The 17,502-nt window shown below is 33.7% G+C and overlaps 1 protein-coding gene across 1 annotated transcript in view; it reads right to left on the reverse strand.

Annotated features, from left to right (window-relative positions):
- The window catches only part of LOC117216635, a 176,719-nt gene extending 163,870 nt beyond the window's left edge, over positions 1–12,849 (reverse strand). The window contains exon 1 of the mRNA XM_033463515.1: positions 8,999–12,849. Within this exon, the coding sequence (XP_033319406.1) occupies positions 8,999–12,821 (3,823 nt within the window). The 5' untranslated portion in view covers positions 12,822–12,849. The remainder of the gene's footprint in view (positions 1–8,998) is intronic.
- Between the last annotated feature and the right edge of the window lie 4,653 nt (positions 12,850–17,502).

The following is a 17,502-nucleotide window of genomic DNA, read 5'->3' on the forward strand; positions in this document are numbered from 1 at the left end:
TGTGATTATTAGTATCCTCTTCTACACCTCATTCATAATATGTGGAAATTTAATTTTACAATAATTCCAACCACTGCTAATATTGTATTCTTACTTAAACTAAGTCGATAACATCGCATGTGACATGAAAAAGCTTGTTCATCTGTGATAAAAGACCACGCGAGTTGAAGCGAAAGCTTATCGACTCGAGCTTGCAGTATGCCACGACTTTACCGACAGACGATATTTGAGTTATCAGGATACTGTAGAAATCTCTTCGGAAGCTCTGTATCGACACGATCTTTATCGGAACATTTCTATTTTCCACATCAGATTTTAGAATTTGAAAACTGATTGTCATGGAGAATAAAATCGCAGAATGAGAAAGGAAATTTGCTTGCCGATGCCACATAAATATAGTTGTATGAAATATATATTCTTTTTAGGATTTTAATCTCACGAATTTCTTATTAACAAATAATTATCTTTTTAAATACTAACTTTAAAATTAAAATAATAACGAATAGAAATTTAAGAAATTTAATTGAATTTAGTTTTCGACATATGAACTTCCTAAAAGCCATAAACTCGGAGCGGTCATAGAGCAAAAAACACTCTAGTTTTCGTTTCTTTCTTCATTTCTTCAAATAAGTACACGTTTTTAATGTTTAATTTTCAAGAAATAAATTACTTACTGACATAAATCCATTTAGCACAAAAACATGACACAAATGGAGAATTTTAGGGAAAATATAAAAAACAGTGTTTATTGTATCACCAATTTTCTATAATATAATTTTCAATTTATGGACTTAATCAACATGACTCCTGAATGGCTTACCTGGCATATGGATGAAAAATGTTTTGATTCATAAGAAATTAAATTTTTGGTTTCTAAGGAAATTGTAAACATAAACGTTACATTTTACACAGTAGATTCTATAAATCATAAAAACAGGAGTAAACTATAACCTTTTTTATCAGATTTGGACCACAAATGAATAAGATGCTAACAGTAAACGGTATTCATCCTGATATCCGTGGATTAAATATACTTTTCAAACTTTACATCAATATTTGCGTTTTCATAAATCGTCGAAAAAGATATCGGTTTGCCTTTTTCTCTCTTTGCAAAATAGCTTCTGCTATCGAGAAATATCGAGACTGCTCTCGAGATACTATTTGCACGTCTTGTTCCCTATCTTCGTATTCATGTCGTATCGAAATCATCGACTGCTCGATTATATACAATGCTTGTCGATTCGCCCCTACGTCATGATCCCTTAGAAATACATGAATAATTGTAACGTCCAAAGTAAATTCGCTTTTGTCAAGGATTACGTTGTGTTTCTTGAGAACATTAAGCTTTAAAATTCGTAACTTGCATCAAAGTCGAATTGACAGAAAATTGTTTCGCTTATTTCAATTTATTCGTTTCGTTAGGATCGTGACAATCGCAAACTGCTGTCTTTGTACACGGCTGACAATTTGCTCTAAGAAATTGGATTGTTTCAGATGTTTAGTCTAATAAGGATTAAGTGGAAAGGATCCTTGTTAGTTTCATTAAAATGTGCAATTTAAGAAATTAGGAAAAATGTCTCTGTGGCTGGTAGAATATTACGGTGCTCATTTTTTTATATTTTGTCATCAAATTTTTAAATTGGATCCAATTACAGTCGCAGTGAACTTTCTTTAAAACTTTCTGTGTTTCAAGAAAAATTTTAGCATAAAATTGAAACAATGACTGTTTCATACTTTCTTGGAACTTCGAAAATTTTTTAAATGGTGGAAATAACAATTAGACCGAAAATGCCTATTTATATAGTATATTCTCTTTAATTTTTCTAATAAGTTCTAAAAACTAATTCTTTCTTATTTGTCATTTCTTATCACTGGGTTTCTGTCCTTTTATACGCGAAAACTTAAATAGAGAGAACTTCTTTTTGAGGATACCAAGAAAATATCCCTTGAATTCTGGACGATCTTCCTTATGAAATTCAGATTACATCGGCAATATATTTTAACTCTACATGTGTTCCATTTATTCGATTCCGTGTCCTTTTGAGAACACATAAATTTTTATAGACCGCAGAGGACAGTTCTTGCTTGATACTTACATACCTTTATTATAAATTGTGAACGAAAGGAAAGCAATTCCTTTGAATAATTCTCTTACTATTTCCTTTGCAAATAATCAGTAAAGAAGGATTCAATTTAGTAATTTCAATTTATTCCTCTTTCAGCGTGGAGATATGTGATATTGAACAATAGTCTACGTTTCGAATAGGGATCATGATTGCTTCGAGAAATAGAGGATCCTAATTACTCAATTCCGTACCAGCGAACGATGTCGTGATATAATGCATATCCATCACGAATGCAAACTGTCTCGTAGTAAACTGACACAGCGATACCTCCGCGATATCGCCCTCAAGAAAATTGAATTCTAAAGAGCTTATCGTTTAAAACCTCCGCAATATTAGGTGCTTGTAGCGCTGTATTTCCTTCGAAAATTAATCTAAAATGTAAAAAACGTTAGAAATTCGATTCGATAAACATTTTTATAGAACCAATTAATTTTTTGAGAATTTAATTTTGATTAAGTTATGATCAAAATTTTATTTATTAATTGTTAATTAATACGTTATTAATTGTTAATTAATTGTTAATTGTTAATTAAGACACGACATACTAAAATTGCAATCGGTTTTATCAGATACAAATAAATTTATCGTACATGCAATCAATAACTTGTTACTGTATTTGTATTAATAACTTACGACTTTACAATGTTTAATATATAGCATTGAGCACAGAAGAATTAAGCTTCGAGATTACAATAAGTTCCATGATCATGTTTAAAAATTGAAAGCTCCATTATGAATATTTCCAGGTAATCTATGTAGAATGCATTAAAACATGATAATAATTCTGAATGTATGTTAATAATCTTCAAAGTAAAATTCTGTAGTAGCGGCAAATTGAAGGAGACTTAATAGTCTATCGTGTCTTTCGTGTTTTTAATTTCATCATCATTAATTTCACATGCTATTCGTTCAATTTTCTATTTATTTCATGCACTTCGTCTATTAAAGAGCTATATAATGGTACACCACAAAAAAGTTCCTATATGTCTCTCATCCATCATTACGGTAGCTCGTAAAGGTACTTGTATTTTCCATAGAAAGCATTTAGGTATATGTTACGTGTGTTATATAAAACATTTGGAAGTTTTGAGTCTTATTAGAATGCTAATGAAATTTCATGCTTCGTATGACACATATTAATACATTTATGAACAGTGTGAAAAATTTATCTAAAATTCCATGAAAATGTTCAACTACTTTTGTGTATTTTCGTTAGTGCAGTAGATTATTCTTTCGCCTATGCCATCCGTCGCGATGTAATAATCTGCTGTTGTATTGTTCAAGGAAAAGAGTGTACAAGAACGTAAGAGATGAAGAAAATTTAACCCTTGAACCGTAGAGGTGGGTATTTCATGTCTAAGTTATTTTGACCGAGTCAAGATGCTCGCAAGGGAGCAGGTAGAAAACCTTCTCAGCCCCCTGCCTAAAAAAATTATTTGATAAAAGATTTATGATAACCTTAATTCAAAACATTTGAAGATATTATACGAATTTTTTGGGATTTTTCTAACAAGTGTTACCCACTGAAAAATGCATCGGACACGAAAGTCGGAGTTAGAGTTATAGTTAGAGTATCGTAAGAACGTTTACAGTCTAAGGGTGAACTTTTGACATTTTGAATTTTCCCGGGAACGGAAATCGTTTATTAGAATCTTTCGTATTCCGGACGTTCAATCACCGCAGAATAAATTTGGTGATCTGAAACTCGGGGCCGCAAGTTATTATCAAGTTGTCCAACGTATTACGCGTAGTTTGCTATGCCGATATGCTTACTGGGGCCGATATTTCTACAGTACGAGTGCGTGGAACCCCGATATAAGTCGCCGGGGTTCGATGTATGTGACTTCCTCTTTTACAAATAAAACATTAACATTACATCCTCGTCTCAAATAAAACATTAACATTAACTGTTTATCATATTAGATTCTTATTACGCTGAATGCATTTTACATGTTGAGAATTGTGGATCCTAATCGCCGAAATAAATATGTAGAAACTTTCATTACACGTAGAGATGATAAAATAAAAAAATTTTTGTATTTATTTAACACCTGATTTACAAGAAAGTACAAAAGATAACAATTACAAGAGCTTCACTGGCGCACCACCTATTCACCCGGGTGTACCTCACAACATTACAGTACGTGAATGCGAAGGTATGTGTTACTTCCGAAGGAAGTACGATAGTTACGCTTTGTTTGCTGTTTATATAGCAACGTACTGCTTTTGCGACAACTAGCGAGAAAACAAATATCTTATAGGCCACCTTGCGACACATCCATGTACTACAAACGCAAGAGTACTTATTATTTATTACGTCAAAGAGCTACATAACAGTGCATCACAAGCAGGTAAAAAGTTTTTTTACGTCTCCCATCCCTTAATTAGCATACTCTGCCTTTTGAGTAGTACTTAATAGCACCATCTAATTCATGTTTTCTACCTGTATAGGTTATATTCGCTTCATGTTATTCGCTACGTTTACTGTATTACCTTTTGTTCGGTAATAACGTGTAGACGAAGCAATATCGCATATATTGTGAAAACACAATAGTAAAAAACTGATTAAAACAACATTGTAGAATATTTTAATCTTTTTCGTAGAATTATGAATAATTGAAATCTTTTATTTCGCTACAATTTTCCAAAGCGAAACTTTCCAAATCAATCCTTTTCTAGCAATAGTATATTAAGAAATCACATATCAAAGAATGCGTTTAAAGAATATAGTAAAACATTTTATTTGCTCTTCGTTTTCTATTATGAAGCGACATTTTGAGGTTGAAGATTGTAAAAAATTATAGGGATGCAGATCGTCATGTTAAAAAGAGCATCTAATTATGGTATATTTATTTTAACGGAAAACAACAATTGATATTTGATACTGGCATATCAATAACAAAGACTATTTATTCTGTCTGTATATTTTTATCGCTGTTAGAAAACGTTGCGAGGACAAGAAAAGTGTGAAGCAAGACAAATGAAAAGATTATTTAATTCAAATGGTGAGCGAATGAGTAGTAGAATGAATCACTATAGTGGCGCGTCGTAATGACATTCGCGAAAGCCACTATAGTGGCACATTGTACGTAAGTGGTTAAATCCATAAAGGGAAAAATATCTTCGCTAATGTTTTCGCTTGTTATCGTATACAAAAGATTTTCGAATAATATTTTTAGAGGATGTTGAGTCGAAAGTTTAGCATACCGGATTGTAGGATTATTGTGCACGTTAATTAAAATTTTGCGCGTCCCTAATTGTTTTAATCGCCTGTGGAATTACGTACGAATGTCGTATCATCTTATTTGGAGTAACGTATCTTATTTGGAAAATGCGACTGAATATCCAACAACCTTTTAATTTATCTATATTATAAATATTTCCATAGAATTTTAATCCACGTTACACGGCTGCAAAAATTATCGAAGTGGAAGATTTTAAATAAGACATAATAAATTGAAATTTTATAATACAGTGAAATAGCTAAAGCAAAAGAAAATAGACGAAAATTTAAAAAATTAATGCAACATTTCTATATGTTTAATGTAAAAATTCTCCTAAATTCACAGAATGGTACATAACTACATAATAAAATAAAAATAAAAAATAAAAAAATAATATAGTATATAATAGCACATAATAGTACACAGTAATACATATGTATATTTCATAAGGATGCAGCAGGAACACAGGATTTAACTTCCAAAGACTCGCTATAAAACTTCTAGGAATTATAGACTAAAGACATTTGCCTCTCGAAGATCTCATTTTCTCCAAAACTGCTGCAACATGCCCGGTGATTTTTATTTAATATCGATACATCGGTGGTGCAATCGTTATCTCTGTTACACTGTTTCCAGCAATGCAGTTTTACAATTGCCGCATCGCCGTTGTGGTTTGCATTCACACGTAGGAAGCGTGAAACGCTCGTGGAATCTATCAAACCGCTTCGCAGCATCGATCGATGCGTACAAACGGTAAATTAAGACCTTGGCATTGACAAAATATCTGGGTCTGGAGTATATTCCAATGAACGGTGGAACGATGCTTTGAAATCGTCGTCATATTTACTTAAAAAAAAACCAACCTGGTAATTTCACTTGCTAAATCCACTACATCCGACCAAAGAATATAGTAATAAAAAAAAATTAAAAAAATATAACAAAGCATCTTTTGCAATGTCTGTTCGTTCGTTCGTTTATTTTTGACTCGACAAAGCTTTCTTTTGCTTGATTTATATAGTAAACACGATCCAGACATTCCGCGGGATATAATAAATTAGCATAGAACACGGGAGAGAAAAAGGGAGAAGTTAGGAGAAAGTTGCTGAAATTTCACTGTTGCCTCGGGAAATAGTTCGTTAAGAGACGAAATTTTCCATACAAAATGTCGCGTCCAGGGTAGCTCGTTATTTCTTTGAGTTACTATTCGCGTTAGGCGCCAACTTTTTCCGCTAGGGAGATATGTTCAAGTTTTGTAAAGTATCTTCCTCCAAAAACAAACCCGACTTCGCACGAAGGCTTTAAACTATGAGGTAACGATGGGCCGAGACTTGTCCATTCGAGAAGTTTTGTAGGAGAACATAAATGACAACTGTAATTTTCGTTTCGTTTTAAACAAAAGCAAGCTCTCATGTTTTATTCTTATAATACAACAGAGAGATCTTCCATTCCTCATGACGAATGAAATTAAGTTGAAACGGAGGTAAATTGAAATTTAGAGGAATGGATTATATATTTTTAATGCGTTAAACATTTCTAGATCTTTTTATCTTATCTATTTATTTTATTTTATTGTTATATTAGAAATTAATTAAATAAAACAGAAAATAGAATAGAATGTTTAGAATGAAAAGCTGTTTTCAATCTCAGAACCAAAGCATAGAAACTCCGTTCAGTTTTTTTAGATTTTCTATTATTATTTTAATGGTTATGAAGATCCGATAACATTTTCTACAATTTATGAAAATAATTCACATGAGTAATCGATCATTTTGTAAAAGACTTACGGAGTGTAATATTTTCATAGTAAATAGAAGATATGCCTGCATATATTATAATTCTATATTATTATAGAACTATGAATTTATCTTAGCAATACTTTGTTTATTTTATAAATGCTTAGGAATTAATTAAATTTGAAAATTTTACATCTTTTTTCCATTCTCATACCAAATGCTACCATACCATGGGTATAGTCACATTTGATGGAAAATATTGGGAAATACTGCTGACATTGAAAGATCAATTGAGATTGGTTATATTATTTGAAGAAAGAATAGGCAGCTTGTTTTAATTGCTTTTTATCCCTCTTTCAATACCACAAGATTGTTCATATTGACTTTGATATTTATTTAAAACTTCATCCTTCCGGTTCATGGCCATTGTTATTTATCATTTCCGAAACAATGGATTCCAAAGTAACAATGTTACGAATACAATGTATTACGTGTAACCTGCATTTGCATATTTGCATTTTTTTTCTTGTTTTCGATATCAGAAAGCAATTGAAGACCAAAGCTGAAAATCGTAATGTCACATTTTAAAATTCAGTATGTTAACAACCAGTTCCACCTTAAAGCTATTTTTGCATTTGATTTTGGGATTAAATTTGTGTCTTTGTCCGCTTCACAAACATTAAAAAAATATTGATAACACTAGTTGCGCAGAGTAATTAACCAAACTAATATTATTCGTTCTTTACAGCATACTGTGAATTTGTTAATAATTTTCGAAAGAATTATTTCTTATAGAAATAAAAGAATCTAGCAGATAATTCCTTTTTTATACTGTTTCATGGTTTTCTTTAGCTATTAAGTGACATGAAAGTTAGAACTTGTCATATTTTTCCCGTGTGGTTTCCAATGGCACTCAATAAAATTTAGATTAAACGGTGATTTTATTCAATTGTTGGTAGTCCTTCGTCAGGTTTTCTACTACCAATTTCGACGGAACTTTTCGTATTTGCGAAGTGAATGAAATTAAATGGAATGCAAGCTTCTTCTCTTGTTTCTCATGGAAAGTTGAACCCGAAAGACGAATTTGCCATACGATGTTTCTCCCTTTTAACGCTCTCTTGCGAAGTATTGCTAAAGATATGGAAAAAGTTTCTCGAGAAGTAATTTGTAAGCACTTCTATTTATTACTCGACGAGATAACATTTTCAGGGTCGTTCAGAAGCAGACAAGTTCTGAATAATGTTTCAGCTGCATATCTAAAAAATAATATTTTTTTTCCTATTCACATAGAACCAATATCCAAACTCGTAGTTTAATGTAATAATTCTCTTGGTGATTACGAAGATTATCAAAGTTACATATAATTCCGTATTCATAATTAAAATTATTAATACACTTTTTCCAAAAGATTTTCCCGAGCTTAAAGTTTCTTTCGATTCTTAGAAATTCCATGATACGAAATTAGTCGAATCTATCTTTCGAAATATTTCGACATTTTTATATATAATTGATCTGCTCTCTATCGATTGTTACACAAATTTTTATCTACCTACAAATGAAGGGTGTGTTTACTTAAAAATTTCTTTTTCTATTATCTAATTCACCTAATAACGTTTCATGAAGAATTTATTGATCGAACATGTTTTAGAAATTTCTATAAAGAATCTATTTCAATGCACTTTCAATGCACTTTACATACAGATAATTTAACCAATATCTCCTAATGGAATTGTATCTATAAACGACACTCGCCTAATGGGTCGATGACGTTGATGTAATCAATCGAACCGAATAAACACTTCGAATCTCTAATAAGCTCCATCCGTCAATCACGCTATTAATTACTAATGGTACCGAGTATAAATTAATCAGCAGTCCTCAATCAGTAAACAAATAAACACGTGCATGTACGTACCTTTGATGAAATCTACAGCCATTTCCAAACCATATGTATCCTTGTCGCAATCGTCGAGAATATGTGCACCAATCTTGACACCGGGCACGATTTCACGATCGTTGAGTGTGTCTAAGGTATACAACATAGCCTCGAGTGCTTGGACACCACCCTGTGGCATCACTGGACCGCAAGTGTAGTAGTCCTCTCTCTCGTGCACCATCATCAAACCACCCAACACTAAATCACCTTCTACCACAGCGCTGTGTTTAACTGGCCACGGAGGTTCCTCCGATTGCAGTTTGTGCGAGGAATTATCTATATTACGTAAAGGCACATCTTCCATCGTCACACGAGAGTCTTCGTCATTTGGTTCCAATGACGTGACGATCGTATCGAAACTCAATAACTGATCCTCGTCGTTACTTAACGAAATAGTCGACGTTTCGATGTCCATATGCATTTGATCGACTCCAGTCGATGAAAGCATTACGTTGTTTGTAGCAAGAAAATAATCCTTTGTAGTTTGATCCATTAAGGTCAGTACGATGGACGAATTCCTCGAGACAAATTTCAATGAATCGTTCAACGTAACATGCGAAGCGGCAGTTGTATCGTTACCAGCTTCTGACAGCATGGGATCAATGTTTAGAGTCGGAACGTTGTTTTGACCAACCCCATGTTTATTCAGTATCGACGTGGAAGTTTCGCTAACTACCGTGCCCTCGACCTCCATAGTGAAATCACGTCTAAGCTTCGTGGAGGTTCCAATTTTCGACGATCTGGACTTTCGTTCTTTTGAAAAACGATCGTTGATCAGAATTGTGCTCAAGGTGGTAGAATCTTCTGACACTCGATCTTTAGGATTGTCCACGGTCTTTTTGCCCCTTTCGACAGGATTAACGTCTTTCGTAGTTTCATCAGCCAACTCGTCGGCTCCTTTGTCATTTTTCAAGGAAGATCTTATGGTCGGTTCATTAGCCTTAATTTCGTCGGTGTTCGTCGGAGTATTTTGATCCAGCAGCTCTATAGGTCTCGAGCCAACAGATTTGTCTTTTCCGAGAACGATTAGGGAACCATTAAGCCGTCGTTGGTTACTTTTTCCTTCGTCGTGCCCGATTGATCTCGATTCCTGGCTGTCTGATACAGAGACCGCTTTATCATTGATTTTACTACTTTTTGAGACCACTTTATCATTGCTTCTACTACTGGCGTTTTCTTCTTCCTTAAAAGTAACGGTTTTAGACACATTTGGTAGTTGAAATGGTATCAAAGACAGCTTCGACTCAGTTTGTTTCTCATTATTTACAAGCAATTGATCAGGAAGTGTATTTACGTTGAAATTCTCGGCCATTTTTCTTCCGTGTTGCATCGTTGACGAGTTACTGAATGGATCGTTAGCGTTCCTTCCGGTAACCTGGAAGAGGCCATTGCTCTTGAAGACAAAGCTTCCTTCGGCTAGACTCTTCATATCGTGCCTTAGATGCGTGGAATTCCTTTGAGCCATAACCGAGCCGCGTGGTGAATTCACGAATACGTTCTCAGACTCCTTTGTCACGCTACTTAGCGTAGACCTTTCTTCCTCGCCTGTCTGAATAGCGCCTTCCTGGTTCTCGTCAATCTCCGCCCACGACGCGTCTAATTCCATTCCATCAATTAGATCGTTGTTCGTATTCGGACTCATTAACACAGATTCGTTGTTTGAATTTCGAGTGTCCGTGTTTAATCGCGAATTAATTGTGGTAGGTGCTGTTGATGCAAATTTTTGGTTATTTAGCGATTTCTTCAATTCTATTTTGTCAATCGAGTTTATACTTGTGTCTTGGATTGTGGAAGAATATTCATTGCTCGCTTTTAATGTATCCGTCTTTGAATAATTTCTATTTGGAATATACGATTTTACCAATGATTTGTTTATTGAATCTGGATTTGTATCGTGGTTTATTGAATCAGACTTATTGGTTAATGTGAAGATACTTGTCATTAAGCGTGAATAATTACCTTTTGATGTATTTACGTCTTCTAATGTTGCTTGGTTAATTAAATCTAGGTGTGAATAAATTTCAACATTTGATTCTTCTAATTTTGTTCTGTTAACTGAAACCGGATTTACATCATCGCCCCTTAAACTGGATTCGTTACTCGATGTTAAAATATTTGCTACTAAATTTGAATAATTCCCACTCGATGCACTGGATTCTTCCAATTTTGTTCTGTTAATTGAATCTATACTGAAATTATGTCTTTTCGAATGTGATTCACTCCTCAACTTTGAAGTAACTGCGTGTACTTTTGTATTATTTCCATCCAATTCTTCTAACTTGTGTTTCCTTTGATCGATCAAATTTTCTGTGAAATTATCTTGAACCAAATCATACTTCAATTCTTCCACGATATTTCCCTCGTGGTTGTTTATCTCATTCTCCAAAGAACTCTTCATTGTTCCATGGAAAGTAACATTCTCCAAAGTTTCGTCTTCAGGCAATGAATCGGTAGTATCACCGGCTAAAACGAAATTCCTCTTCTCTCGAATCGAAGAAGAATAGGTGCCTTTGTCTCCTAGGTCGTCGTGTCCTATCGTTGATCTCTGTTTCGGCGAGATTCCATTAAATTCGCGTGTATTCTCCGCGTGACGGCGCGCAGCCATTGATTTATGAGACGCTGAATGGTGCCGGAAACCCTCGGCTCTCGAAGAATGATGGTTACCGCGTCCTGTCTTGAATATGTCATTTCGTGGATCGCTATTCGAAAGCCTGGAATCACGTGGGGCATACCACGGCCCGAGATTTATGTTTCGACTCGGTTTCTTTTTCACATACCGGACCGATCGTCTAAATCTCTTCTTACCATTCTCGCGTCTACCTTTCGATTTTCTTGCAATAATCAATTTATTCACTTTCAAATTCCCATTTAACTTTCTATTGAGAGAAACAGAGAACACAGAGTAGCCAGTTAAAAATCGTTTCTTAATGACTTTCTGTCTCTCATCTTGGCTCTTTGAATCCTTGAAAGTCTCCCCTAGACTAATATTTGGTATAATTTGCAAGGCATTCGCTTTATCAGATGTTTTTCTTTGATGAGAATCTCTCATTGAACGTTCTCGTTTTTTAATGCCTTTGATCTGCCCTTCGGAAGTCGTCAACGAGTCGTCATCGTGCGAAATCGCCCTGACGTGATCGTAATACGGATATCCTTTGTCCAGTAGCACGCTTCCTCTTCGAATCACCTCCGTCGTCGTTTTATGTTCTCGCGTCTTAGACGATTCAGGCAGTCTCACGCGGTTGATCCGCCTGGATATGTTCTTTATCGCGCCGCGAGGTATCCAGGAGGATAAACGCGGTTGTTCGGGAATTTCCAAGCTGAGACTGTTCGATCCTTCGGCAACTTGTTCACTAGACTCGCTTGCTCGAACGTTACGAGATCGTTCGTTGGGATCGACGAGTTTGGATTGGCGAAGATCGTCATGGATCGACCAATAGTTATTGAAGTTTTCACCAGGCAGATTTATATCGCTGAGCTTCGTAGCTCGCCGTGTTATTGCTTTCGTCTCGCCTTTCGACAAGATAGTATTTTTCTTATTGATGTGCAAATGAGATTGTAGTGGTGTTGTTGTCGAGGTCGATGATTTTGATGAAATTGGAACTGATGAAGGATTTAAGTATTTCCGTGAGTCTAAAGATGGTTTGTTGGAGTTGTAAGTTCCGTAAGTGGTTTTGCTGTGGTTAACCGGCAGCTTGGCGTTACCATAATCGAGCGGATAACGTTCACCCGCTAAGCTGTTACGTAGAATCGACAGCAATAGTGAAACGGCCAGGACGGCCAACCAACCGTTGTTCCGCCGCATCACCTGCCTTCCGTGACGAACATATCCTGGTCCTGAAAGCAAACGTAGCATAGTAAGTTTGGATATATTATGGATTATTTGTTAACTTAACGTAGACGTAATTTGAACTATATAGGTTTAGTCCAGTAGAAAAATTAGTTTACTCAAAGAAATGGAAGTGGAGATTGAAAAGAATAAAACTTTCTTCAGTTCTGTCTTTAAATTGTATTATTAATGATAATTAAAGATTGACGAGAATAAACTTATTTTGATTTCAGTCTTCGAAGTTTACTATTAACGATTGCAAATTGAAAAGAATAAAGTTTGTTTGATTTCATTATTTCAGTTCTAGTATTAATGAATAAAGATTAGGAAGAATACGAGCTCCTTCGTTTCAATTTCTGAATTCCATTTTCAAGAATTAAACTGCGGATATTCGAGTATTTATGAGAAAGTCGCACAAATTTGAAGAATGTACATAACGTATACAATATTCATAGTACGACATTCATTTCGAAATTTAATGGATGGAACAAGTTCCTGTTAAATCTAGATACGATTATTGTTTTTCGAAAAGAATAATTAAGTTAATAATTTATACATTTTTGAACTACAATATATCCTTTAGAATGGATAGCTATTTTTTGAAACCATCACTAAAAGAATTTCATTCACGCATTCGATTTAGATGTCAAACGAAAAGGACATAATATTATTTTGAAACGCGTCATAAAATTAAATTTTAGTTCTTGAGTTACGTTGACGAAAATATAGATTTCCATGAATATCTGTATTGTAATAATGAATAATATATAATAAATAATAAAGGTCATAAGCCATTGCCGAAATCATTGACACTCAGTTCTACTAATAGATTATAATAGGTCAATGGAGGTTATATAATCAAGATCACGAGAGAACCATCGTTAAACCATCGAAATCATGTGATAGATGCAAATCTACTTTCGTGGAATTTTTAATTAACTATCTGCTATTACGATCGTTATCGGAGTTATTAATCACGACGTATCATCGAGCTGAATATTCGAGCAAATATTGATCATTTTCGAAATTTCGGAATGTAGCCGCATTACTAGGACTCTTGCCATTAAATCCGCATTGTTGGGACGGATACTAAAACCTAACCATTGGCCAGTTAGGTTTGGAATATTGCCATTAGATTTCTTGCATCTGCGAGTGTTACGTTATATCTAGCTATATACAGCTTTGATTGATTGGCACAACTCCAAAGACCATTTTGTATTTTTATGGTTTTATTTTCCTTTTTTTGGCGGATGGAGGGGATAAACGCATTTATACTGATTGATATTTAATTTGTTTAGCAAAGTTATAGCAAAGACTTCATAGACAGTTTGTGAACCAAATTCATTGTGTAATATTTTGGATAGGATTAGGACATAACAACATTGTCAACTCGATGATCGATTAATACTAGTTTCCAAAGCAACTTTCGAAACACATTCTCTCGAAACGACACATTATCGTTTCAATGCCGCGCAATAATCCCCAAACTACTGTTTCATAAAATTATCCTTTCTATATTTTACTATCATATTTTACTATCATAGTATAGGATTATAGATTATTGCAGGGTAGTATAGGATAGATTATTGCAATTCAAGCAACTCTTACATTAATTTAACAATAGTCATTCCTTTCGCAATTTCATCGTCCATTTCTCGGTTCTCATTTCTCTCATCGCCTGGTTCTCATAGCATAGTCCTCTCAATAACATCAAATAAATTCCACGAACCTGATCAAACTATTTTTCAGGATATGCTTCTACTTAATTCACGGGAATCCTATCTAACAAAGATAGTTTTTTTCCTTCTCGTCGCGACGACCGTCGTCTTGAACACAAATCGTGACTGGAACTTCCAAACACGCATCCTGGCTTAATGCGTTCGTAACTAAATGCCCATTGGAACGATTGGTGTTGGAAGGTTTCACCAGTATCTTTATCGACGAAAGGGATTGCACGATTGATAGGATTGAATCCTACGGAATGAAGCTCATTTCGGTTCGCTTTTGGGAATAGGCACGTCGGAAGTCTGTTACTGGATAAATTGATAGAATCAAAAGATTTCGTGAGAATGAAAAAGTATCAGAAGAACCGAATACCTCTCGTTGCTCGGTTATTGGAAGATAAACGTGACGTGATATAATTTACTCCTAAGAGCTGATTAACTCGATTCTTTCAAGAAGATACTTTCTACGTTAATTAAAGTTTCTTGTGGTTTGATGTGACTTGGTTGGAAAGTGGTTTAATCCATTAAGCGGCGAATAGTGTTTCTTAAGTCATTATGCATGAATGTGTGAGAGTTGGCTAAACGTTATATTGGTGAAAGATGTTAATTACGTAACTCAGTAATATCATAGTTATAGAATATTATTACATAAGTCAGAAATACCAAAAGAAATTTCTGTAGTTGGAAAAAGATTGTATATTCTTAAGAATTTTATAAACTATTTCAAACTCCATAAAGTTGTGGAATTTGGATGAGAAAAGAAACGGCGGAGGAAGAAATATTAAGCAAATTTTTGAAATTCTTTTATAATCATAATGTTAAAAATACACTATATAGCGCAACTTCTACGATTTAGAATAAGATTTATTTTCTTCCAAAGAACTGCATTTTCTTCAAACTCTGTAAAACTCCAGGATCTGAATGAGAAAAGAAATAGAGGAGAAAGGTATTCTTTTTCATAGCCACAATATTAGGAAATATAATTCAATAATATAAATTGACTAAAAGAAGTTGCATATAAAATGTTACGTTAAGACAACACTGAATCTTAATGAATTAAATTCTTCTTAACAATTTGATCAACAGATTACTATTAGCTAGATTACTATTAACTATAGATTTTTTATACTTTAGATTGGTTCATTGAAAGGAGCAAGAAAAGTATAATACAGCTACCAAATATTATCAAAAAAGAAAGATATTGCTTGAAAGCTTGACATACTGAACTGGGTGTCGAAAACAATGCGTTCATCAAGAAACATTAAAAAACCCATTTCTTACATTTTTTGTAAACCTAAACATTGCATTAAAATAATTGAATCTCTCGAATGGGAATACGAAAGAAATTTTCCATCACATATTCAGATAAAAAAAAGTGTACGCGTCTCTGGGGACAGAAGCAGACAATTCTTATTGTGAACGACAGTGTTACCATAAAAAAAAGCAATAAATATTCGAAACATAATATTTCTGAGTTCCTTTGTTAATCTACCTTCAACAGTAACCAGATAATGCAGCATGATTATTCTGTGATATTCATGTATATTTATCGTCCAAGGTTATCAGACATCTGCTTATTTTTTTTGGATTAAAATTAAAAATGTTAGGTTGAATAATAATTTCACTTACTTCTCGCTAATGTTCATATTTCAAAGAAGATTACAAAATTATTTAAAAAATGGAAAAATACCATATTCTAATTGTTTCATAAAAGATATAAATTCGCAGAGAAATGGGATAAAAGACTTCTTAATAGTAACATTTAATAATTTACTATTAATTTACTATATATAAAGAAATTTTATATGAAAATGACGATATTTGATACGCTGTTTCAAGAAAACGAGAATGAACCTATTACTCAATTTAATAGTTAAAATAATTAATTAAAAATAAATCGAATCGCAAGTTTATTTCTTAAAATTGCATAACTAGGCGTATAATAAAATATTACGACAGGATCAAATTGGTATTTGAAAGTATGCAATAATAGAAGTGTTGATAAATGCAAGTGTATGCAAAAGAGGTGTATGCAATAATAGAATTATTTTGATAAATGGCAAGATCCTTATCTGCAGATTCTTTCATTTCTAAATTATAATTTGGATTAAAAAGATTCTTTTAAATTTTTAAATTATAATTGCATGAAGAAGGTTCTTCTTCTTGGTGGAAAAACTTTTAACGTTAATGTGGGCGGTGATATATAACATATGCATGCACTAATATATACAGTTAATAATAAAATATACCACTGCTGTGTCTTTTAATGATGTCATTTAAATTCACAGTCTGCTCATCTCATAAAAGGTAGTAACTATTGCATGTAGTTATTAACTAATCGTTAATTTACTCGGTTTGATCAAATTCAAGGTACTGTCAGCTACTACAAATCAATTTCACAGTATTTCATAGTATCTGTCAGTTCCTCGATAAGGCAGAACAGATTGATAACGGAATGCACGTGTTTCGCTCTTGGTGATCTCTGTTTGCAAATGACTTTAGACAGTTGGCTAGCTCTATAAATGAAACGATACTTACGAGTATGTTTCTAATTAAAGTACTACAGTAAATGTTGATTAACACTCCGTCGAAGCAATTTGACGCTTTAATCCCGTCGGGAACGTGGATTGGACTGAGCTAAATATCCCGTGCAGACCAGTAGTCGTGTTACCTTGATTAATGAAGATGTCGATGAACAAGTGTCACGAGATTAATGAAGAATTGTATAAATGTAGAATCACAATGAATTTTTAATTCTCATGTTAATTCTGGTTATCTATCGGAGATGAATGCAACTTCCATCTAATTATTCTTAGAAGCAACCTTTTTATCTAAACTAAATTTTGGAAAAAACTGATAACATTCTAATTCTTGTAAGTTTCTAAGATTATGGAACGTTTGAACTATTGGTATAAAATGCTTGAGTTTATATA

The sequence above is a fragment of the Bombus bifarius genome, unplaced genomic scaffold (assembly GCF_011952205.1).
Source record: "Bombus bifarius isolate JDL3187 unplaced genomic scaffold, Bbif_JDL3187 scf7180000010271, whole genome shotgun sequence".
NCBI lineage: Eukaryota > Metazoa > Arthropoda > Insecta > Hymenoptera > Apidae > Bombus > Bombus bifarius.